The 24,831-nt window shown below is 39.5% G+C and overlaps 1 protein-coding gene across 3 annotated transcripts in view; it reads right to left on the bottom strand.

The window, feature by feature from the left end:
* BTRC (beta-transducin repeat containing E3 ubiquitin protein ligase) overlaps nt 1-23,617 on the bottom strand; it is a 118,796-nt gene extending 95,179 nt beyond the window's left edge. The window contains exons 1-2 of one of the 3 annotated variants that reach the window (XM_082486408.1): nt 23,488-23,608; nt 6,788-6,856 (exon numbers count right to left, since the gene is read on the bottom strand). In XM_082486408.1, coding sequence (XP_082342534.1) covers nt 6,788-6,856; nt 23,488-23,535 — 117 coding nt within the window. In that variant the 5' untranslated portion in view covers nt 23,536-23,608. Of the gene's footprint in view, nt 1-6,787; nt 6,857-23,487 lie in introns of all 3 variants that reach the window. The other 2 variants (XM_082486410.1, XM_082486409.1) reach the window with 2 other exon arrangements.
* Between the last annotated feature and the right edge of the window lie 1,214 nt (nt 23,618-24,831).

Below are 24,831 nucleotides of genomic sequence, written 5' to 3'. Positions count from 1 at the left end.
ACCCAAACTGGAGTAGATGAAACATAAGGGATGGTCTGAAGAATATTAAAACTATATACACCAGACTTGAGTTTGATATGAGGAGACAGATCTTTCCCTGCATCTTTGTTTCCATCACTTTAGAAAGCAAGTATGGGATGGCTGGCAAGTACAAATCTCCCTGAAAGTCTCTTTCGCAGTACTGTTCCCTGCATGCTCTCTAAAATTTAATTCTCAGGAAACGTGTCTTAGGAATTTTGGTCCTTTACCATGCTTTATCAAACACATGCTCAGATGTTACTAGGATTCCTAATATTCACAATTATTTTTCTAAGATAATACAACAAGTAGGAGAACAAACCCCAATATATTTCAATCCCACTCATTTCCTCTTATACTTTTTTTGGCCACATATTTAACTAAGCCAGTACCAAAAAATATAACACACATCACTTTCACACTGTATCCATTCTGGATTATTCCTGTAGCCACAGAATGCAATACATTGTATGAAACATTCAGATCAGGCAGCTGCTATTTACACTACAAATTTTGGTCTCGTGAAACTTAATAACATTTCCAGAAATTTACTTCTGGCTAAAAAGTGATTTTGGTTCCTTTCTTTGGTCCACTTTTCATCCTTTCAACCTCTCACATATACACAAAAATGAAAAGGTATCTCTCATTTTTCCTCTCTACTGTTCAGAGAGGTGTTCTGTTTGATTAAATATATATGATATAGGTATAAAAAAGAAAATAAATTCCCAGTGCAACTTGTGTACTTTCACAATTAAAAAAACTGCTATACATATTTCATTTTTTAGGTTGGGTAGCACTTGATCATATAGGCTTCTTACCTGAGAAAAAGTTTTTTTTTAATTTGTAAAAATGGAATAGGGATATTCTTTTTTTATTATTATTATTTTAGTAGTTTTTTGTGGGGCTTTATTTTTTTCTTTCCCCCCCATCCCAACAGTGGATGCAAGGCATACTAAATACGTAATTACATGAGAGAGCCACCCAGCTTTCAAAGGAGTCATTCCAGTGAATTGTGTAAATAATATGCCTTTAAAAACCCTAACATATGAATACAGATTTACCAGTTGTGGAGCAGTTATATACCCGAGAGACAAGAATACCCATTTAAAAAAAAAATCCTGCCTAATTATGAACTTACCAAAGAGACTAGCATGGCTCAGAGCAAATTAATACTTTTATAACTTTCTCAAAAAGTTTTTTGTCTGTTTTCATTTGAAAATAAGAAAAATGTTAAAAGCTGTAAGTCTTAATTAAGCCAAAAACAACGTCCAAACCCCATGCAGTTAGAATTTACACCTCCTTACACCCCAGACCACTGTTCCCTGCACTTAAAACAAGATAATTCTGACTTTCCTTGTCACTGGCAGTTTTTCTTGAAAGTGTTTCCATGGTAAGAAGATGAATTTATAAAATAAAGAGGCAACTACAGTACTCCTCAGAGTGTGACCATGAGAAGCACCTCCCAGGGTTCAACTAGCCCACAAACTGTCAGGTCTTCTAACTGGCACATATTGCATCAGAATCATGAAGGGCAACATGCAGTTGCTGTCATAACCAGCGCTTTTCACAATTTCTCAGCTTCTACTCTGTTCAGACATTTTCATCACGTTTCCACAAACATGTTTGGGGATGATTAAAAGTGGTTTATGTTTCTGGTTTGCTACAACAAAAGTAATTGAGCTATCCTATTAAAGACCTGTGAAGCATTTTCACGAACTGCAAATCAAGCAACCCAATACCACTTATGGAAATCTGAGAATATGTTCCTGGGACAACTGTAGGATCTATCTTCAAAACAATTAGGTCTCACAAATCAGAGGTTGAAACATGCTACCAGGGTTCAGTTGTAACACTCTTCCTAGCTTCCAAACATAGGCAATACTGGACTTCTTACCCCAGGTACAGATCACTGACTTCTGTGCAGTGATTTTCCCCTTTGCCCTATGGCTCAGGGGGTTGCTACATTCTGCAAGCTTTGCTGTGCACACACACCTCAATCTGCTGTAAACGACTCCTTTTCCTTCAGCCTCCCACTTTTCATGTAATTGCTCAGTAAATTTTCCTTAACATACATATTATGCAAACTCTAATCTTCTGGTAACTCCCTAGCTTACAGTAACCTTTTACAAGAGATTCCAGTTCACTAGGTACTCTTAAATATCAAAGATAAAGGACATAGAAAAGGGTTTATATATTCAGATTATCCAAATAATTTCTTACCTGAGTGGGATCCGGGAGGATCAAATCATAGCTTTCAGGTAAATGTTTGTGAATAAATGTTTCCCCAAAGGGTTACTGGAGTTCAACCTCCGGGATTCCAGATCAACACAAGTTACACGCCCCAGAAAGGAGCCAACTTCCCATCCATCTATACGGTGTACAAGATCATCATTTGCCAAGTGCTTGAGGGAACTTGTGTAGATCATATCTGAACTAGACAATACTAATGTTTTCATAAATTAGAGCTCTTTAATCCATGAAGCTGATAAATCTAAAGCAGTGCACCTGCAGAGCTTTAAATTCAGATGCCATACTCTTCTTTAAGGAGTATAACATGCAGAGACTTGTATGTGCTTCTTTAAGCAACACCAAAGATAGTGGTGTTAAAAACAAGCCCTACCCAAACATACTAAAAGCAATCTCACCAAAGTCTAAATCATAAAACTATCAGAAGGCTTAAAATGGACATCTTACAAGACCAAGAGTATTAGGGTCCTTCATAAGTGAGAAAACATAGGTGCTATTAAGCTCCATCATGTCCAAAGCCTGATTCTGCAGCAATTCCAAACAATTTAAAATTTTATTATGCCATAAGAAATAAATCTAATTCTTTGACATAGGCATTCTGCATGAGTTTGGGCAGAGTTCCGCATCCGCACAGCAAGGACAACAGAACTACCCTGCTTGAGAGAGGTGTCAGAGACTGAGTGCATCCTTAATTACGAAGCTCTGACATACAAACACTAAAAACTGAAACAAGAGCAAGCCAAGAAGAGGAGAATGGCAAGTCATCACCTTTACAATAAAAAGCAGAAAGAGCAATATACCAACTGTTTAACCATTACTGAACCTGACCAACTATGAGGTATTAAAAACATACCCAACGCTACTCTAAGAAATGGGTTGAGAGCTCTTCAGCTTGGGACACTTCAACTTCAGTCTAGATTTCCACCACACAAACTGCAGAGAACAAACCTACATTGGTGGAGAGATAAAATGGAGGTTTCACTAGATCTTCCCTCATCTCTAGTTTTATTTAATTCCATAAAATCACTCAGAACTATTGTTATATTATGCACCTACCGCATGGAAGCATTTCAAGGATAACTGATATGTCTGCGTAGCACTTTGCATTCTCAAAGTGCTATATGAATGCCAACCATTAATAACAAACTGCAGAAAAAAAGCTTATTTCTACTTTCTATCCAAGGAATCAGTATCTGAATTTTAGAAAGCACATGGATGCACTGAAAATAGAATATATATTTCCAGAATCACTGCATTTTTCTCCTAGAGAAGTGCAATTCTAGTGGAAGAATCCTGTTTTCACCACAGTCCTGGTTTTTACACTCTCTTTTTCAGCTGACTTGACTGAAGTGCAGACCATTAATGTCTGAAGTGCCTTGTTTTGATTATACTGGCCTTTGTTGATACCAATCTAGTTAAGGTAGCACCAAGAATTTCCAGCATAAAACACATTTACAGGTTTATAACTTGGCTTTAAAAAATCTGCTCCAAAAGACAGTGGGAGGCAGAAAGGCTCAGATGAGTGCATTATATTACATATCCTATGTGATGCATACTTGCTCACAATGGTATAAGAAGGGGAGGGATTAGCTTTAACTCTAAATTACCACGTTTCACAAGCCACCTAAAACGATACTTTTACTTCCCTGTTTATGTAATCAAAATAATGTTTTGTAAGTGTTTCAGCTAATTAAGAGCTTAATTTGCCCAATTTCACAGTTTGGCTTAAATCACAGAAGGTGTCAATATAATATAGGAATTGGAATGTCATGTTTATTGATCATACTTATACACAAACGTTCTCCCCCCTTCCTCCCCTCAGAAGTCAATCGCAGCTTGTCTTCAAAGGGTCAAGATCTAGGTGATGGGATGTTACAGACCGCTAGCACCAACTGAAGATCAAGGTGGAGTAAATTAACTGGGGGTATTTGCCTTTTTGTAAGAGATAAAATCACAGGAAACAGCTAGAGTAAAGACAGCTTTGTGGGTACTTAAAATGCTATTCTTAAAGCAACGTGTATTTCTGGTCATTGGTATTGTATTTCCTCTAGCCCGCACAGGAACACAACACGGCTGCACAGCAATATTAAATATAAAACCCTGCCATTAAAGGGCACAGGGTAATGGCATCAGTATGGGTGACCCATGCTCAGGTAGTGTTCAACTATTATCTCCAGTTTAAGTAGGCTGAAAAGACGCAAATCCAGCCACTACTGTTTTTAGATAAAGTTGTCGGGTTTATGGATATTTATAGTATGTGTCCAGTCTTGCAGAACTCCATCTTCTTCTACCTCATCTGCAATATAAAGTGCTTTTAGCCCACATTAATACAACGTGTTACTGGGATACTCCTCATATTCTGTATAAGCCAGGCAGCAGATCAATACTCAGCTACGCTGAGAAAAAACAAAACAAAACATTAGGATCCTGTTAAAAACACAGACATCAGGAGGATGAAGCTGATGCATAGATACCATTCCATCTGGATGCATATGTAGATTATTATTTTCAAACACATCAAAAGTGGCTTTCTTTCCAAGATACGGTTTTAAAGAATCCTACAGATAGGACCTTTAGTATGTATCCTACACCAAATCAGTCTCACCTCAAAAAAATTTTACCTCTCTGCTTTTCATTAGAGCTCTTTCTTTTGATCAAAAGTTTCCACGCTTTGCATCAAGTCCCTTACCCATATACTTCCTGTGGTGAAATGACAACACTGAAATTGGAATTGCATAGCTATTTCCATGACAGCATCTGCTGATGACACAAGTTCAGGTTTATAAATTTTCCTTGGATCACGGAGGAGTAAGAAAATTTAAGATAAAGATTTTAGAACCAATAACAGCAAACTAAAAATCAGAAGGAAAGCAGCCACACGGAAAAGCATTTTTTAAAAAGTGTAAGTTCTTCTATTATTTGAGGTTGCCTAATGTGAAAGTCTCCTTGGAAAATTCACTAACTGCGCATTTTGGGGTTTTTTTCCTCCTCAGTACTTTTCCAAATCAAAAAAGCATATATCCCACCTGCATCAGAGCATTGGTAATATAACATAGCAAGAACAGATGCAGGTCTGTTTGCCTCAGAAGTAAAACAGAACAGCCACACAACCCTCTTCCTATTGTTGTCCCAACCTACCACATAAGAAACAGAAACTGATGCCATGCCTCATAGATCAACAAACTTGAGCTCTATGAGACAATAATTGCAGAGTTGAGATTCCTCTGAGACACCTTGCCTTCAGCTCAGCAAAGTTTAAATCAAGAAAACATCAGCTTCAACGTCGCAGCTGACCTTCACTACTGTGGACTTGGAGATAGAGAGAAATGGTCTCAGAGAGAAGCTCCAAAGCACGCTTCACCTTTGCAACACATCACTCATCCAAAGAAATGGTTTGCAAATGTAATACAGGACTCAATGCCCATCTTCTTACAGATGTTCAAGCTCTTCTCAGTTTCACAGAAGTCAACGGAAGTTGACAGCAGTAAGCAACTTGCACAAACGTTAAGTGCAAGTTGGAGACACGACTGGAGAGAATCAAAGCCATCCTGTTAGCACCCGCAGTGAAACTCGTGTGTTAAGGAGTTTTGCTGCTGTAGGTTTTAATTCTTTCCCACTCCACTCAAGTGACTTGGCTCTTTGTTTCTGTTGGGCTCACAGTACCATAGATCCCTTCACCACCACGTTTCATCATTCCACAACTCCAGTTGCCACGACAACAGGATGCAGCTTATCTGTACTGTTTTCATATTTCCAGTTTTTGTTGCCATAACAACACAATCATTCTGGCTTTCTACAAAAACAGCAACTTTAAGCCATGAACTCTCAAGGATGTAGGATTCATAATACATGTACCTTCATGAGAGAAGAGATTTGTACAGGCAATTTGTAAATTAAGCTATTTTTTCTGAAGGGGGATTTTTCACTCACAAAAGTGAAAAGCTGACAGCAATTGCTAGAGGCAGACTGCTGAGACATCTAAAGCCTGGCCTTTAATAACAGCCAGAGTAATATAGCACTAGGCCACTTCCGAGTGGGGACTCCCCACAGTGTCAGACTGTGTCAAACTGCACAATTGTTATGTGATGTGAGTAAGTGTCCATACTTGTTTCACCCAGGCAGATCTGAATTAGACGCTAGATGCAATCCTCTGGAGTTTTAACCCAGTGGCCTCCCCATTATTACCAGCACCACCACCATGCAGCTTGTGTTTGAAGGCCCATTTTAATTCTGTAATTCGAGCTGTTGTTGCAGATTTCTTTTCAGACTCTGACCCTTTTCGCTTTCAGGTGACTGCATTTTGAACTTTTATTTACAGGAAGTGCACATTCATAAGACTGGTGAGAAAATGTTATACAAACACAGCATGCATAAACACAAAACAGTGATGGCTATGAGGGGTATCAGCTAACATGGCACTGTAACTTCATTACACCCTCATTTATGTACTTCGCTAATGAGACAAGCACAGGTGTCCAACACGGTCCCTCACATGAGATGAATAACAATAATACAGTCCAACCTGCTTTAGCCATGCTTGGTATCCAGAAGATATAAGTTGGAATCCATCTTTTGGCATGTGTATTCGGGGCTAGGAGAGAATAGACATAAAGAGAGACCTCCTTTTACACTGGGACCTAGCTAACCTAAGTCTAAATTCTGGAGCACTTTAGACAATGCAGATTTTTTTTTTAAGCCACGTATGAAGGTTTAATCCCCAGTTTATTTCTTGTTTGCTTCTCTGATATCATCTGCTTTAAGAACACTTTTCTAATAAAGTCACCACGATTTTTACAATTTCCACCACTTCATGTTTCAACTCAGTATATATAGGTATTTCTTTAAAATTTCCACATAAATGCACTTGGAGAAGCACGGCCTCTGTGGTGGGTGCAGTAGCAGAGACTAACAGTCATTACTGGTTTTGCCACTACATAAAGCTAAATGGCGTCGAAACAGCAGCAGTCAAGCTATGAGAGTGTTTTTACAGTCACCATCCTCAACACAGTCAGACCAGACATTGGACAACATGACAAGACTAAGGAAAATCCCTGAAGAGGTGCAGCCTTAATACTGGGGTAACAGGAAACTCTGCTCTCAGCCTCAAATTATGCCTCAAACTGACAGACAAATATAATCTCTTCCCCATTTACTTTTTTCGTGCTTTATCAGGTTGAGGAAAAGGCAAGACATCCAATTGCTCTGGAAGCATAACTTACAGCTAGAAAAAAAAGTATGCAACAAAAAAATGAAATGCTGCCTGTCGCGACATTCATTTGCAGTTCAAAGATACTCTCACAATCAAGCAGATTCAACTGTGTCACCCTCCGTCCCCAAAGGAGATAGTTAGAAATTAAAATCACATCTAAGCAACAGGACCAGACAGGACATCTGCAGACACCAAGTCCAGAGATCTTTCTTACTCCTGGAAACTACTTCACAATCCCTTTCTTAATTCACTGTACTTCCCCTCCAAACCAGGCAGATGTGTGCCCCTACCATTCCTTCTGGGAGGCTGGAAAAATCTTTCTCATTTTCAGAATAGCTCTATTCAAGGTGAGTTTACCCCTATTTGTTCTTGTGTCAGCACAATATTTAGTTTGTACAAACTGTGTCCACCTTGGTACTCATAACACTAAAAAATACAATTAGTTGGAGAGGAAAAATCTGTCATCACTGAATGACAAACCTTCACAGCTACGGCAGGAAGGTAGTCCAGCCTTAGAATCTGAAACTAAAACAAGAACTAGAACAGACTAAAATCTTGTCTCTGAAGAAAAGTACACATACAAGATTTTACAATGTACTTTGAACACTAGTTATTTTCGCTTCTCTCCAGTTTGAATTGAAGGCCTCCTAAATCTTTCAAAGCAGCAGTAAGATTATGCCCTGGTGTCCTAGCCAGTAATCTCAGTTAAACATGAATTTTAATAACCACCATTGTGCTGATAACTTAAACTCAAGTATCTCTGGTTACTGCATTCACCTGCTGAGTTTGGACTTGCAATGCTTAACACATTAACAAACTATGTTTTAGGGGACTCCTCACACAGCTAGAAGCATCATGCTCTGAGACCGAATCCTTACTTCAACACTAACTTCATGGGTGGTTAGTCTCTCTACTGCTGTAAAACGAGGACAACACTCATTTAACCCACCTCACAGGTTTGCTGAGAGGAATTGCTGACATTTCTACGTGCTTTGAAAATGGAAGAAACTATATGAAGTGCTACGTATCTAGCAAGAACACTACAAAACCACACATTTTACTCCTGGCTCAAGTGTTTCAGCTGCTTTTTCCAAGTAGCCCAGCTCAGTACACTTACCAAGGGGAAAAAAAAAAAAAGCAAAGCCTTCCTAAACAAGCAGAAATAATGACCTTTTGAAATCACAGTGTCAGGAGTAAAGAGACCTGAATAGCAGTCTCGTATCTGCCCAGGTTCACGCAACAAGTCTGTGAAAAATTACTTCATTTATTTCTGTTTCTGTCACTTAACCTACAAATTAAAGGATCACAGTGAAGCTTTCTCTTAGGACCAGCAGACTGCTTAACATTTGTAAAGCCCATCAGTCCAGAGTACTTTGAGTAATTGATTTAAGACACTGGTTTAAACCATTTAATTTGAAGACCCCGGTTCTACAAATATGTAAGGGTATTAATAGGCGTGTTGCCATCAACAGGATTACTCTCACACAAAAGTGTCTCCAATATCAAAGAAAATACTGTATTTCTATTCAGACAACTCTTACCAACACAAGCTCTTTGTGACTTCAAAATAAAATTGCCTGAATATTAGCAATAAAAGTAATCAGGACTTTCAGCAGACTAGCAGCTACTGTAAATTCGATTTATTTTTCAATGCTGACAAGTTAAATATACAAATAGGAGAAACTAAGACCCATCACCCATCCCTCAGCAGCACACTTGCAAAATCCCCTCAGTGATGTGTCTCTTCTACAGTTGATAAGCCTACCTTCATCTAAGAGGAAAATAAACCATATAGAAGAGAAGCAAATTTTACCAGCACGAGGTACATCATTATCCTCATAATGCTGCTTTTACCATTGAAATCAGATATTTGCACGAGTGAGCCCCCATTCATACCAAATGCAAGCACTGATAGAAAAGTGTAATTTAATTAAAATCTCTGGAGCTCTCACTTACTAGCATTTAATGCACACAGACTCACCATGGGCTAAAATTTTACAATCAATCTCCTAAATTTTATATTTCTGTGGTTCTCCTACGCATACTGTAAATGACCCCAGGAACGTCTCCTTGAGCAAAGTCAAACCATTAAATAAATACATCTGGTTAAAACTTTCTGAATATCAGTGTCTGAATGACAGCAGACATGCAAGTACAAAATTACAAAAGACAAACTCATACATGCTTGGTAACTTAAAAAAAAAAAAAGTTGCCCCTCTTCCCCCAGCCTTTAGAAGATATGGGACATAGACAACTGCTTTGTTTGAAAGCTGTACTATTTTATCAATCCTCACTAAAATCTTGCACGATTATGATCCATTCAAGGCAGGCAATTCTATCAGCAAAACAATTAATTGCCCAACAAAATCTACTCACTTTTGTATTTTCATGAGCACATACTGTTTATGCTCATGGTTCAACATCATTCATAAGCGTAGTATTTTCTCTTAGCATCTGCTCCAGCGTTTTCCAGGACTAAAAGTCAGACTGGTAGGGTAATTTTCTTCTCTCTTTCAATAGCCACCTCAAAAAATAACTCTGAAAGCACTCTAACTGCTAACTTCTATCATGCTATTTTGTGAATATTTCACATTTTTATCTAGGTGAGTGACTAACTTGTAATACAACCCTGACAACTTCCTTTTCCAAGACATTCACGTTTATTATTGAGGACTTGCTTTAAAAATGAGCCTTCCATCACTGCAGATGGCTTATTCCATAACCATCAGCGACTTCTTCACAGTTCTGAAATGCAATTTTACCCTGTATGAAATGCCTACTTTCTCTTTAGTCTTTTTGGTGGCCACAGAACGTATCATCTATATATTACCCACATATTAAATTATATTATTATATATATTGCAATTGTCTATAAACCCATAGCTTACTTTGTTCATCTCTTTTTCTGCAATCCCTGACTTTTTTCCTTTAGTAATCTACTCTTCCATTTTTAATCCATTTGATTTCTGCAGTCCCTAGCAAGGCTCAGAACAACAGAATGATTTCTGAGAACAAGTCAGTAATTTAAAATTCAGTGGTACCCTCTTCCCTTCCCTACAAAGGCTGATTTTTAGAGGACATTTAATTACAGGCCTGAGTTCCTATTTTCTAAGCCTAAACACAACCCCTGAAGGCTTACAATATTTGAGTCACAGCTGGAGCTGTGGTTACTATACAGTTTAAATATCAGCCTCTTTACTGTGCAATTTGTTTTGAAAATCAAATCAGATGCCGTGTCATAAACAAGTGCTAATTAAGTACTGAGCGGAAATTGGGCTTTTTTGTGCAAGAAGGGTTCTTAAATATCTGCATCTTCACTTCCATAAGAAAGGATAAATATGTCAAGAGTGATAATTATAAAAGGAAACCTACTATGGTACTTGCAAGGTACTAGTGCTGCTTCTCTATTTCATCTGCTTCCATGTAAGAAGGAATGGGGGGGGGGGGGTATTGAGACCTGTATGAAATACGTATGTACTAAGGATCTTATGAATCTGATCATACAACCCATGATGCTGCCTTTTCCCTCAGAGAGAGCATTCACTCTGGGTTTCCATCATATATGATTTAAACAGGCAAGCTAAACCCATCTCTCTGTGTCACTGCCAGGCAACAGTGAAGCTACTTATATTTTCATTCCTTTTAAGTTATGATCTACACACAGTATTTATTTGATGATAACATTGCATTCATTAGATATAACACCTTGTCTGATAAATATCAAGTGAAGATCAGGAATAACGCATTTTAATATGCTGAAGGTCGCCTCTGAGTAACAATATTCACGACTCCATTAATTAACAGGCTCTCGGCTACAAAGGAGAATTAGATCTGTCAGTCACTGACCCAGGAGGGCTGGGCCAGTTGCACTGAAGATTGTCCAGTTGAGATGACTTCCACAGCAAAGGAAAATATCCCCTGTGGCCCAGAACTTGTTAATGAGTCTGTATGCATTACAGCAATAAATTTAATTCCTACTACAGAATATACAACTTCATGGTCCCAAACAGATACCTGACTCCACTGTCCAAAGCAGTACTCAAGCAGTTAGATCTGTGGAGTCTAATTCAACAAAACCAGAGACAGGATTTCAAAATCTTTCATTATTATTAGGAGGGAAAACTACAAGCTCTCAGATTCTAAAACCATAATCTGACAACATTTAAGTGTGCTCTTTGCGAGGTTTTGTAGAAGGAATGAATGAACACCAAGTCAGTTGATCATCTGATCTCACAGTTTGATACAAACTCCTTCAGAAGGACGCAACACTCCAGACAGTAGGCTCTGACTCTGCCTGCAAGCTTAACGAATTCACCACTCATGGTGAACATGGCTACTCTAGTTCTTTAGTGAATTTGTTTGGATTACATTGACCAGGATCTGCTCCAAAACAACTTCCATATTTACTGATACTCCTTGACAGACAAAAAGGCACAATTTGTTTTATATACTGCAAGAGCAGCAGCTACCAGGACAACTATTTTTGTAACATGGAATACCTGGATACCTTCTTAAGGGCTCACAAGAATACAAAGCTACAGTATTCAAAATCAAATGGAGATCTGTGACGGCACTCCATTAATCTTTGGACAAAGTAACAGCAAGCTCTGTGAATATGCTTACTATAGCAGTGTGAAAAGATCCTGTTCGTGCCCATAAGTAAAAACATGCTCTATTTCACAACCACTTGACATTTTAAGTCTGAAATTTGAGTCCTATATTTAGCCTCCTTCAAGACAGCAAGATCTGTGGCGAAGAAAAGCTACGTTTCTCACATCTGAACTTGTGCCAGGTAAGTGTCCAACAAGAACAGTTGCATCCACAGTGCAAACATTATGCATAAAACAGAATGCTGGAAGCTTGTCTAGAGATCAATAAAATTAAGTTGATGCCTTTTAAGTATCTTGCATCTTTTTAGTAAGTCCACAGAAAAGTCAGAAAGTTCACCCGGATTCTGATTTTTTTCACTGAGACTCAGAGCAACAAGAATAGAAAATTCTGTACTCAAGAGAAAAATAAATGCTAGCCAAGGTGAACAAAACTAAGAAGTTTGGAAAACTATGATCTCCATAATCAGTAAAAGAATCTACAGTGCTAACTTTCACCTTCCTGATCTCCTGCTGAATTTTAGGTAGGGACAAAAAAGTGTGCAGAAAAGATGGGCTAGAGGTCTGTGCCAGCTATCCTGGAAAGAAATCTGCAGTTCATACATTAAGCAGAGAAATTTGTAAGAGGAATATTGTTTTTTTCCTAAAGAAATAGAAATGTTTTCAAGAGCAGACTCCAGCACTCAACCACCACGTTTTCTGTTTAGCTAGTGAGCTCTCATCTTCCAAACAGACTCCAGCACTCAAGCCAAACATTCTCCTGTTCAATAAAGTAACCAAAAAACCTTCCTTTTTGCTGAACGGCCATTCTATCCCAATTAATTTCCCTCACAAAGCACTGTGCTACAATTACAATGTGGGACCTACTCACCCATCATAAATGACTTGGAATTCATAACTAATTGCCCCAAGTACTTACTAAGATATATTAAAATTTCCTTTTCTGATTTAAATGCTCCATACCGATTTCAGCTCTATGACATTTATTAACTCCTTGTGACTGGCAGAAGATGTAAATGCTCCTTTGCTTGGTTTAACCAGAGGAAACTCCTCCTTAAAACAAGAAGCACCAAAGCAGCGTGCTGTCTCGGAGGAGTATGTTGAAAGAATAAAGCAGGGGCAACAGAAGCAGCTGAAGATACCTAACAGGCAGCCTCTGGCAGCATCCCCATGCAGAACAAGTATCTGTAAGAAAACTACCCAGAATGAGCCTGAAATGTGGCAGCATTGACTGGCCAACCTTTAAAAACAAACAAACAAAAACCCCAGAACACAAACAAATAGTATGTCTTGTCTCCCAAGAAAGGAAATCTACTGAGACTGAGTACTGATAACTATTGCCAAAATGAAGCAGTTACCATGTGAGGCCTAAGTAAATCTACTCCCAATTTAGAACAAATTACAATTAGTGCTAGACTAACCCAATCTTCTTCTTTAAGAAGATCACTGAAGTCCAGACAAATTAGAAGTAGTTAAGCATTTGATAGATGACATGTAGGAAGTTACTAGTTAAAATGGAGAGGATTAGGATTAATACCAGAGTTGTAAGGAGGATAAGAAACTAAAAAGGGTAGAGGATCACAGGCTATTTTGAAAAGGGAACCATCAAACAGTACAGAGATGATCCTTCCTGAAATCCTTTATTAATCTTGAAAGTAATGATAAAATATTCTCACTAATGCCAAAAAAAAACCCCAAAAAACCAAAACCCAAACAATCAAGAATTATCAATGTGCTAATGAAACTGGCTAAAGACAAACATAAGAGACATCATAAATACAAAGGACACAGCATCTTGAAGACTTGGGTATCAGAACCAACAAAAGATGTACTTAAATTAAAAAGTAACATTATTTCCATTATAAACTAGGGACTCAGTAACTAAGAAGAGGAAAAGAGGCCCTGGGATATGTTACTCATCAGATAATGATAGTTCACCAATAACACGCAGCCATGAAGATGGCAAATATTATCATATAAAGTGAAAAAAACCCAGAAAAGAGAAATTAGGATTACTGCTTTGTACAAGCAACAAATAAAACTTTACCTGGAATATTCTGTATAGCTCTGGTTACTAATGTTCCAGGTAGATTAATCAAATTCTGCGGCTGTTTAAAAAGGTCTGCTAAGGTGATCAAGAGTTACAGGAAATGTCTTATAACAGAAAGAAAAGAAAAAAAGAAAAAAAAGAAAAAAAAAAAAAAACCAACTTGTTTAGCCTGACCAGATCCAGCTCAGAGGAGAATATGATTGCTCTACACAAATACATGCAGATGAACACAGGGGAGCAAGAACTGTTTAAACTCAAGGACAACATTGGCACAAGAGCAAGTGAGAATGAATTAGCCATGGATTAAATTAAGCTAGAAAATAAGAATGAGGATTCTAGCTTCCAAAGTCATCAAATTTGGAATAACTCTACAATGGCATAGCAAAGAAAATTCTACTCACTTAAGAACTGCTTTGAGTAGCTTGCAAAAAGGACTAGACAGTACACTGTCTACCAACATCAGACTCAAACCCATATTCCACAAGACCTGTTCCAATCCCACATGGAGATATTTCCTCCCACTGATGGGCTCTGACTGTTTTGCCACTGCATAAAGTCTTATTTTAAGATCAGTGAGATACAGATATATAGGAATATCTTCTTGTCAGTAAAACCCTTTCAGGACATTTATGCTTGTTTATAAATAACAGCCGTGACAAAGTATAAGAGCGACACACTTCACTGGAGTCATCCCAGTCAAAAGGAGAAAAAAAGGAAAAAAAAATTACAAAAAGAAAATTAACAAGGAATGTAGATTTTTTGTTCTTTTGAATCTATTAGCAACAGAAAACACTTTGTGTTATATTTGGAGAGGGTATTAACATTGTCAACATCTGTTAAGATGCTTCCAAGACCCATCTTCTAAAAGATCAATCCATCATTTCTTGAGACTACACCCACTTCTCATTGTTCTAATTTGCAGGAGATGAATGACAGCTGGCTGCATTTCTCAATCCCATCAAGAGTTTTGGCATATAAGAAGGGCATTGAGCAGACCCAATGAACTACCCCCCTGGAGAATCGCCAGCATCTTCCTAATAAACAGAATTAGGTCAACTATCCATAAACTAAAAGCAACTCCCACATAAATGCTGCTCCATTCTGCATCACTCTCACAATAAATAACAAACGATGTGTGTAGAGAGGGAGAGCGACTATATTGTATGACAGACTTTCACACTAGACCATTTTTCTCTGAAACAACTAGAGACTGATTTGGTTGCTATTTAGGCAAGCCTGGAAATATTAAAGTTTTCTTTTCTAGTCAGAATGCAGTCTAGCCCTGCTTTGTATCCAAGACAAGACTGCCATCACCTTTCTCCCAAGTATTTAATCCATCCTCCTATATTTGAAAAAAGCCTCACCGTCTCGAATAACTATGTCCATAGCTGGAAATGTCAAGAGAGAGGACTCCTACAAACAAATCGAGAGAATCCACATGTAGGCACAAAGCCAACTGATGGAAAAACCCCACCAGAGTTCTGCACTGGTTGGTATCTCCCAAAATCCCTTTCTACAATCTTCTTCAGATCTGCCTTGCTCCAGGTGCTTCTGAAGAAGATGGGCCATCTAGACTACAGTTACAAGCACACTTACTACTGTTCTGCTAACATACAACTGCACTTAACTTCTTCATTCCTTCATAGCATGTCCCTGCAACTTTTCCCTTCTTACCATGGAATGAAAGAAATTAAACCAGCACTAAGGCACTTTTCTTCTACTAGTCCAAACTGGTTACTCCAGTGGAGTCTGCCAAGAGGTTGCATGGCTCCTGCTCACAGACTGTAATCACTTCTGTCCTTCCCTCAAGAAGACTGGAGAGACCCCTTGCCGAGCTTTCCCATTCTTCCTCATTCTCTCCTTCCTGCTGCTCTCATCAAGATGAATGCACAGACCCTGTTTCAGCAGTGAGGGGAGGGAACATTAAATTGGATGTTTCTCAATTCTTAGTACAGAGGAGCACTAGAAGCAGCTAGAGAGCGCAAAATTGTGATCAATCATTTGTTTCCAAGCAAAATCACTGTGGAAAAGTGAAATAATTTAAAACTGAAAGTCTTTATTGCTGCTTCTCAAACCTTCTGCCATCACAGCTAACAAATTTGGCTGTGCACACACAGCTACAAGCAGGCTGAGCACCCATTGGTTAATGGAACTACAGAACTTGCAGATGAAAGAGAAAAAATGAATTTTAATGCAGTTTTTAGAAATACTTGTCATTGTTTCAGCATTGCCATTTGGTGAATGGGACTGATTTCTCTCTCAGTAGGGGATGATATTTTAATGATGTAACAATGTACTTCCCAGAAGAAAGACAAGCCTCATGAGGCAGATTAAAACTAAGAATATTCAGATCCCATTAAAAACAGACAGTTTCAAGCCATTTTTAAAATTAATTTTGTTTAATGATAAAATGTGTTATCTTAACAGGTGGCTAGCCAATTGTAAAATTAACCAAAACATGGTCAGAAACACAAGGCTAGCTATTAGAAGAGCTGGTTTCTTTTTATTCCGTCTGCTATTATCAGTGTACCACGTGACCCTACACAAATTCCTCCAGTCTATGACCCCTAGCGAATTTCTGAGCTTCAGCTTTCTCTTTCTGCAAAGCAGGGGTAGCATTTGCCCAACACCAGAGTTCCTCAAGACCTCAGATAAAGAGACATTAGAAAGGGCCATTGTTTAATAAGCAGGACATATTTAATGTAACTCTCAGGATGTTTATTTTTAACAGTTTCTGTGGGATAGAGAAGTTTTTCTCAGCACTAATCAGCATCCTGTCAAGAAAATAGCTTATTGCTTATTAATTGTATTTTGAGCACTTACTATTTAGCTGCAGCCACTGGACTCTGCTATGCTACAACTCATTTTCAGCTTCCACAGCTAAACACACACTGCATTCAGCCCTGCTGCAGAAAAATCACTTAAAATACATAAATAATACATCTTGTTGAGCATCTCCTGAATTGTAGGAAGGAAGAAATGAGGAAGACTCAAGGAAATATTGGCTGTTAGAAATACTAGTTAAGTTTGCCACTGAGAATGGCTAAATATTACGCAAATCTCACCAGCACACATGGAGGTTAGAGATGACACAATGTAAGCAGACAAGGAAGTGAAAAAACAGCTTATTCCATCTGCATTGTTGAATTTAGCATGAAATTTTTTATGCAACAAAATCAAGTTGCTTGGCTTGCTGGTTTTGCTGGTCTTACACGTCATCTGATCATTTATACCCTACATACTGTTGCAGCATCCACTGAGAAAACAAGCATGACAAGAAATGCACCTATACAGATGAAAAAAAGTCAGTGCAATCCCTTCACTCAATTCTTAATGAAAATTCATAATTCCCAGGTATAAATGACTCTCCTTGTAATAGAAAACTACTTTTCATTAACAAGTTTTATGATACAAACAAACTACCAGAACGCTAAAATCCAAAGAAAACAAAACAGTGTGGACGAACACATTCACTCAACAAGCATATCCAGTCAACATTTGTACATCAGGAAATACTTTCTGATGCCCACTTTAAATGTTTTTAAAGCATGAAGTGAATTTTAAATGAGACCAGACCATGAAGTTTTCTCCGACATTTAACTTCTAGTCTCCAGTCGTTCTTTCCCCTACCTCAGTATCTGCTAACACTGAAAATAAACAAGAATACAATGTAACTGTATATTTTCATCTCCTTTATGGCCCAGAGATCAGAGCTTGGTTGGCCATTGGAAATGCTCCAAAGATCACTGTTTCATTTTTTCTTTATTAGGCACCTCTTAAAGAGGTGATCGCCAAACTCTGTACATTCCTACCTTACTTCTAGAGCTAATACACAGCTACAGAATAATTTTATTTTCTTTCTCTGAAATCTTCATTAACTCTTTCAATACTACAAACGACTACAGAATATTGAGAATGTTGAGGCCACTGCGCGTGTCTTGTTTCCTAAATAATCCTTGGAAGATACCCTTTGCCTTTCCAAGGATTATTTAGGAAACCCTTTGCCTAACCAAACTTTGTGGTTAGAACAGTTGGCTTTATCTTACTAATGAGAATGATAATTTAGTACCATATACTCATGAGGAATTATAGCTCTGCTGACTGGCAAATAATTTGCCAAGGCAGATTAGTTTAGCTGCATAAAATAAATATCCACCTGCACATACTAGCACTAATCAGGGCGTGAAATTAAACTTTTTATTCAGTGGGAAATAACTGCTGCAAGGCGGCGATTTAGTCTGGGAAGCAAATATTAAGGTCAGCCTATTCTCTCTGATGTTGATAGTATATATTACAGTGAGGAGAGCATGGTGCAACAAATTCTGCTTTTTAAGTCTATGAAACTAAATACTTCAGTGATGCGATAGCAAATTTGCCATTTGCTTTTCTAATTGCATACATTTAATGGAGCAAAGTGGCTGAAACAAAACATTACCAGAGAAGCGAGGGTGAAGTTACTGAAGTACCAAAGGCCTGCACCAAGTGCAGAAAAATCTACGGCACAAAGTTTGGGGTAGAAGAAAATAAATCAACATTTTCTTTACAATATACTAGTCCCAACAAATCCTCAAACTAAGAGGATGTTATTTCAGTTCTATTGGAAAAAATTACTAAGCATATGTTTAATATTCAAGCAGGATTTGCAACTCTGCATTTAGGAGGCAACTCTCCGCTATCCCAGCTGTTCTACAAAAAATATTTTCATTGTTTTCATGCCACTTTTGCTTTGGATACCCAGGACTCTCTGCCACAATGACCGCAACACAAGTACGTCATTAAGAAGACTATAAGGTTCTAAAAGCAGAGTTTTATAACAATAGCTAACAAGTCCTAGGTCTTAAAAATCCCAGTCCTAGTGACACCATAAATCATACAGATTCAGTGGAAACAGAACCTCTTTAGAGTATCAGCTTCTGTCCATCTGTTCCATCCATAAACACACACAAATAGAAGAAAAAAAGTGGAAAAAAAAAATCCCCCAAAACAGATTCCAAGTCTATTATCCGTCAAACCTCTTATTACACTGACTATTCCTTACTATATTACCTGCTAGTTTTGTGGAAGCTCCTACAAACATGAGAATATAAAAATTAGTTAACTTCAGGATTCTCTCTCAAAGAAAAGAGATAAAAAGCCAGAAACAACAACAACAAAAAAAGCCCCACAGATGCATCTTGAAAGATAACCAAAATGTTTTGGTTCTCCTGTGAAACTGGAAGGCCATGAGGTCCTCCTAGAATCACATCACCCAGAAAGAAAAGAAAAATTGTAATTTGGGGGTGAAATAGAAAAAAGACATTCATGAAAAACGCTACTATCAACATCTTCCTATTTACAAGCCAGGAAATTAAACAAAGTACTGCAAACGGATCCCAAACTGGTCAGGTACAGCTCCAAGAACTGCTAATTAAACACAATTGAAGTTGTCACTAGTCCATTCAAGAAAACAGATGTTGCTTCATAGAGCTTTGATATTTTTCTTAAATACCTTTCAAAATGAGGAACAAAAAATATGAACTCTTATAAAAAGGGCTTTATTGTATTTTTATAGCATATTACATACCTTGTAACAATCATTCTGTTAAGTGTGAATGTCAGTTTTATTTTCTGTCCCTTTTTTCCTGGCTATTTACAAGCTTTGTAAGAATCGTTCCTTAATTAAGTCTAAACATAGTTTTATATAAATGGATTCCTGGAATTAAAAACGCTCAGACTTAAGAAATGATTGTTACAGAGACTGTAACAGGCCGTAAAAAAGAATGCCACTTTAAACAAAGATTTCTCATTTTAATTAAAAAGATAATCATCAGAACATTCGTACACTTAACAGAACCATTTCAAGCTACTTTGAAAAAATATCTACTATTCTATGCAGGCATATGTAGTTTACTTTATATGACATTTAATCAAAGTCTCAGTTGAGCCTACTGCACTCATACTTTAAACACAGTATCTACAGTTTTAAACACTTTATTCAAATATGAAAGTTACTTATTGAGCACCTCATTTCTAGTCCTTTTGTAAATGGTTATGACAAGAGAAATCCCATATTCCTGAAGGCATAAAAACAGAGCACTGTAAGGCAAGGGGTTTTGGGAGGGATTTTTGCATGGGTTTTTTTTTTAAGCTAATGGGCACATTCGCCTTTCCTTTTAGCTTGTGCATCAGTCTCTTACACACTGTACTTTACAAAGAGTGTAGTTTTATCTGCAGTATTGTAGAAATATGAAAAGGGGCTGAGGTGAACTGAGACAAGTTCCACTCTGGTAAAACCCTTGGTGTAGCTGCAGAACACTGGGCTATAGAATTTACAAGATCTTATTTTAAATCTATGAACTGTCTTTCGTTCAAAAAAAGCTTTGAAAGATGACTTGCAGAACACATGATAAAATACATTCATTCACCAGCAAAAACAGTCTTCCCTGGTGAGCAGTTGCTTAGTATTGCGTAATGCTAATTTAATATCAGAAATAAATTAGACTTCTTAAAATGTAGAGGTAAATTGAGTATGCAAATGAAGTTAAATAAATTACTTAAACATTAAAGTATTAGATTATACATATTGTAGCTGACCATGGATAACTAGAAAACTGGTAGCAGATACTAGCTAAATGTAATACTGTTTCACTGGCAAATAATGAAGCCAATACCACCCAGTAAGAAGGCAGCCTTCTCTTACTCCCATCAAAAAGTTGCATAAACATGAGCGCACAGAACAAAAAAAAGAGTTCTGTTTGTCTTTCAAAGCATCAAATATAGATACTATAAATGAAATTATCTTGCTTTAAAGTATTAGCCTTAGATGAAGTCTTCCCCTGACATTTTTTCTATTAAGACTTAGACATGAAAATAAAAAACAAATTGCCAGGTCCATCTTGTCTGATACCTTGTGACTCAAGAGAGCTGCTCAAAGTCAATGCCAAAAATTAGGTACTGACATTTTTAAGTGGAAAAAGTATTATTTTCTAGAGAAGCACAAAACCACCTACAAGGCTGTTTTTCAGCGTGAAATGAAACCTACCACAAATCCAAAAACAAAACTACCAAAAGCTGGAGAGATAATAGGTCTCGTAGATTTGAGTATTTACCTACAAAGGCACTTGAGAAACTCTCAGGGAAAATCAATAATTAATAGCAAAGCCCACCTCAACCCAAACTGTGAGTCACCTAAAAAGGAAGATGTATATGAAGCATATTGCACACTTGGATGAACAAGATAATACACTGAGTGATTCAGCATTAGCTGAGAGGATGCACGAGCTGATCTACTACCTCTACGTAGATAATTGTACCAATGCCATTACTGCAGTACCTAAGCACTTTCTGAGTGCTAAAAGACAGAAACAAGACGCGACCTAGGAGGGCCAAGCTGCTACTTGCACCTGATACCTAACATATCAAAATAACCTACCTGTGTGACACCTCCACGAATACCAAAAGACCCCACCAAGCCTGACAAAAATTTCATCAGCATAATTAAACTAAAAGCCAGTTCTAGATAGACGCACGCTAAAGCAAAAGCCTGAGATGTGTTAAACAAAAGCTTTTCTTGCTCTCAACCTGTAAGCAAAAATACCCTAAAAAGTTCAGAGGGGATGGAGGGAAGCAACTTCTTTCACTGCACTTTTTTACAAGTATTTTGCATACAAGAGGCATTTTAATAAAACATTGAGGAAAGTGGTTTAGCTTTTTAGTTCTCAGCACAGCCTGGTCTTGATAATTCATCCCTTTATCTGGTGCTCTTAACAGATGCATCTCCTGTAAGAGCAGCTCTCTCTCACGCTCAGGTCTCTCCCTAGTGTCAGGGAGCTTTATTGTTCAAGTGGAACACAGCCAACTGCAAGATGGACAGGGATTTCCTCCAGTCCCAGGCCCAATCTTATGAAAGATCTCAAACACCCAGACTAAGACCTTGGATGATAACCTTAGCACAGGGGGTCAAAAAAGCAGCATAAAGGAAGTCAGCATAACTTGTTCACTATGCTGTCTGGCAGAAGACAAAAACGTTTCAGCAGAAACTTTTCAGGATATGAAACTCACTATCTAGAGGCAGGTTGCAATTACCAAGCTTGGCCAAACACAAGCGCAACAGGATCTGGGACACTTCTTTGGCCAATCACACACCAAAGAGGGTAGTTTATTATTACTAATTGCTACCTTGCCTATTTAGGCATCCATAGCATTTTCACACTTCACCAAGCTGAGACTATAAATCTGACAAACTTGGAGACTATTAACAAAAGGGTCAAAAAGTCTCAAGAGAAACAAGTTCTACAAGACTAAAAAAACAGAAGCCAAACAAGTGTTTTGAAGCTCAATTAAAAATTAAAATTTGCAACTAGTGTTTCCTCAATTTCATTTTGGGCATATGTTCTGAAGGTTTAATAGAATTGCTTCTTCTTGATGAGCGTAGATTTAATTCTGTACCACTGGAAGCACTAATCCAAACCAAACTTTTAGCAAATGTTGCCAGCCATTTAAATGATGTCCTTAGGGAAAGAACAGTTTGGGCCACCCGAAATTTAAATTCAATTCAGTTGGCACCAGCTTGTTTTCATTTCTAAATCTTATGTTTCTGGCCAAAACACTTAGAAATACCAACAAACGAAGAAAGAGAGAATGAAACTACAGTTTAAGGGCATCATGCCTCAAATCTAAGTAAACCAGCCACATTTGAAGAGCATCTTGGATGCAAGTACCCCCCAGGGCTGTTTTCCATGCCAAAGGCCAACTCACAAACCTAAACAATGTAAGTGCTCTTCACACGCTGTCAATGATACGCTGCTGCACCAGCAGGTGAAAGATTTAAGCGTCAGTATTTACAGCTCTCATGGCAGAAAGGAAGGAAAAACAAAATAAAATTGCAGAGAGATGTACAGAAGGATAGTCTAAGGTGTATAAAGAGAGAGAAAACCCCAAGAATTACATGTGCAAGCCCTCCCGGTGCCTCTGGGCCCCTCTGCCAGCTCCTGCCTCACTCGAGTTCAACTTCTCCCGCTCCCAGGTGGCACCTGCAGCCCCCCCCCCCAGCACAGTGATACTTTTCCACGGATTTGGGGGCCCCGCTCCCGACACGCAGCCCCCCCGCACCCCACTGCGCCTCTGGGCCCCGCTCACCGCCCTCCCCCGACCGTAGGACGAGCCGCCCCCCCCCCGCCAGCCCGGCGCCCCCCGGCCCAGCAGGCCCGAGAGGCCCGGCCTCCCCCGGGGTCCCCTTCCCCATTGCCCTCAGCCCCATCTCCCCCTACCCCTATCCCCCCTCCCCCACAGCCCCACCTCATCCCTCGCCCCTCCCCCCGGCTGCCCCTCCACACACACACAGGTGCCCACTCCCGCCAACAGCCGCGGCCCCTCACCATGAACTTGAGGGCCTTCTCCTGCAGCACGGCCTCGGCCGGGTCCATAGTCCTGCGCCGAGGCCAGGGCCGGGGCCGGGGCCAGGGCCGGGGCCGGGGCCGAGGCCGCCCCTCCTCTCACTGCCAGGCCGCAGCCAGCGCAGACAGGAACCTGCGCTGCCCCGCGGTCCCCCCGCCCCGCTCCACCTCACCCCGCTGCCCGCAGAGCGCATGCGCCGCCCGCAGGCCCACGGGAAATGGAGTCCCCGGCCGCGCTACCGGCAAGGGTCCGAGCTGCAGGTAAGAACTACAGAGCCCGAAAGGCCTTAGGGTCCGGTGTACGCCGGGAGCCGGCTGGTGCATGCGCTGTGCGCGGGAGAGGGGGCTGACGGGAGTTGTAGTACCGTGGGGCCGTGACGTTGTAACTTGCGGGCAGGGGCTGGGGGAGCGTCCCTGCCCGGGCAGAGGAGGGAAGGAGGAACGTGGGGAGGGAAGCCCTTCTCCACAGGGGCCGTGTGGGCCCATTCCAGCCCCAGACGTTCCCTGGTGAGGTGGAAGGCTGGCTCCCAGGTCACAGCCCTGCGCTCCCTGCCGTTAGCATCTCGCGTGTGGCTAATGGCGGGGTGCAGGGGCGGCTGGCAGCAGGTTCCCCTCGCAGGACGCTTCACCCACGAGAGCTTGGCTGCTCCATTGTTTTGCTCCAGTGCTTGCACGCTGTCGATTTTCTAGTCAGTTGTGACTGGTACATCATCTAACATTAACCCTGTGCATTAACCAGTGTACACCTGCATGCGTAGAACGAGCACCAAAAATATCCAGTGACTTTTGTACAGAGAGAAAACCGGTCTGAAGGGGCCATTGCTGCTCCTTGGCAGGGGATATGAAACAGGCGAACTTGCATCACTGGAATAGGTCAAGCAGACATACATCATTCTTGAGGGATGCTTGTTCAAATTGGTCTCATGAAGAAGACTCCACATAAACAGACTCGCGTGGTGATTCAGTGCCCTTACACTTAGCTTTTTTTCCTAATAATGATGCTAAATCAATTTTCCCTGAAAATTGGGCCAAGTCCTCCTTGCTGTACCAAGCAGCAAACAAAAAAAGAATTGATCAGCATCCCTTTAATAGTAGCCATACATAGACTGGAGGGCATTTACCATATCCCCCTCTTTAATCTTCTCTGTTGCACACCAAACAAGACCAGCTCACTCTTTGGCAGCCATCACTTTTAATCCTCTTGGTTTTGTTAATTTTGTCTAATCTCTTTCCAATTTTTCCTACATTTTTTACAGCGTGTGCAAAAACTGAAGCCACCTCGCATGGAGCAGCAGACAGGAATTACCTCCTGTGCCTTTAGTACTA

The sequence above is a fragment of the Vanellus vanellus genome (genome assembly GCF_965231255.1).
Source record: "Vanellus vanellus genome assembly, chromosome: 7".
Classification (NCBI taxonomy): Eukaryota; Metazoa; Chordata; class Aves; order Charadriiformes; family Charadriidae; genus Vanellus; species Vanellus vanellus.
Note: the sequence above shows the minus strand (reverse complement) of the source record. Positions and strands in the feature narration are given on the sequence as shown.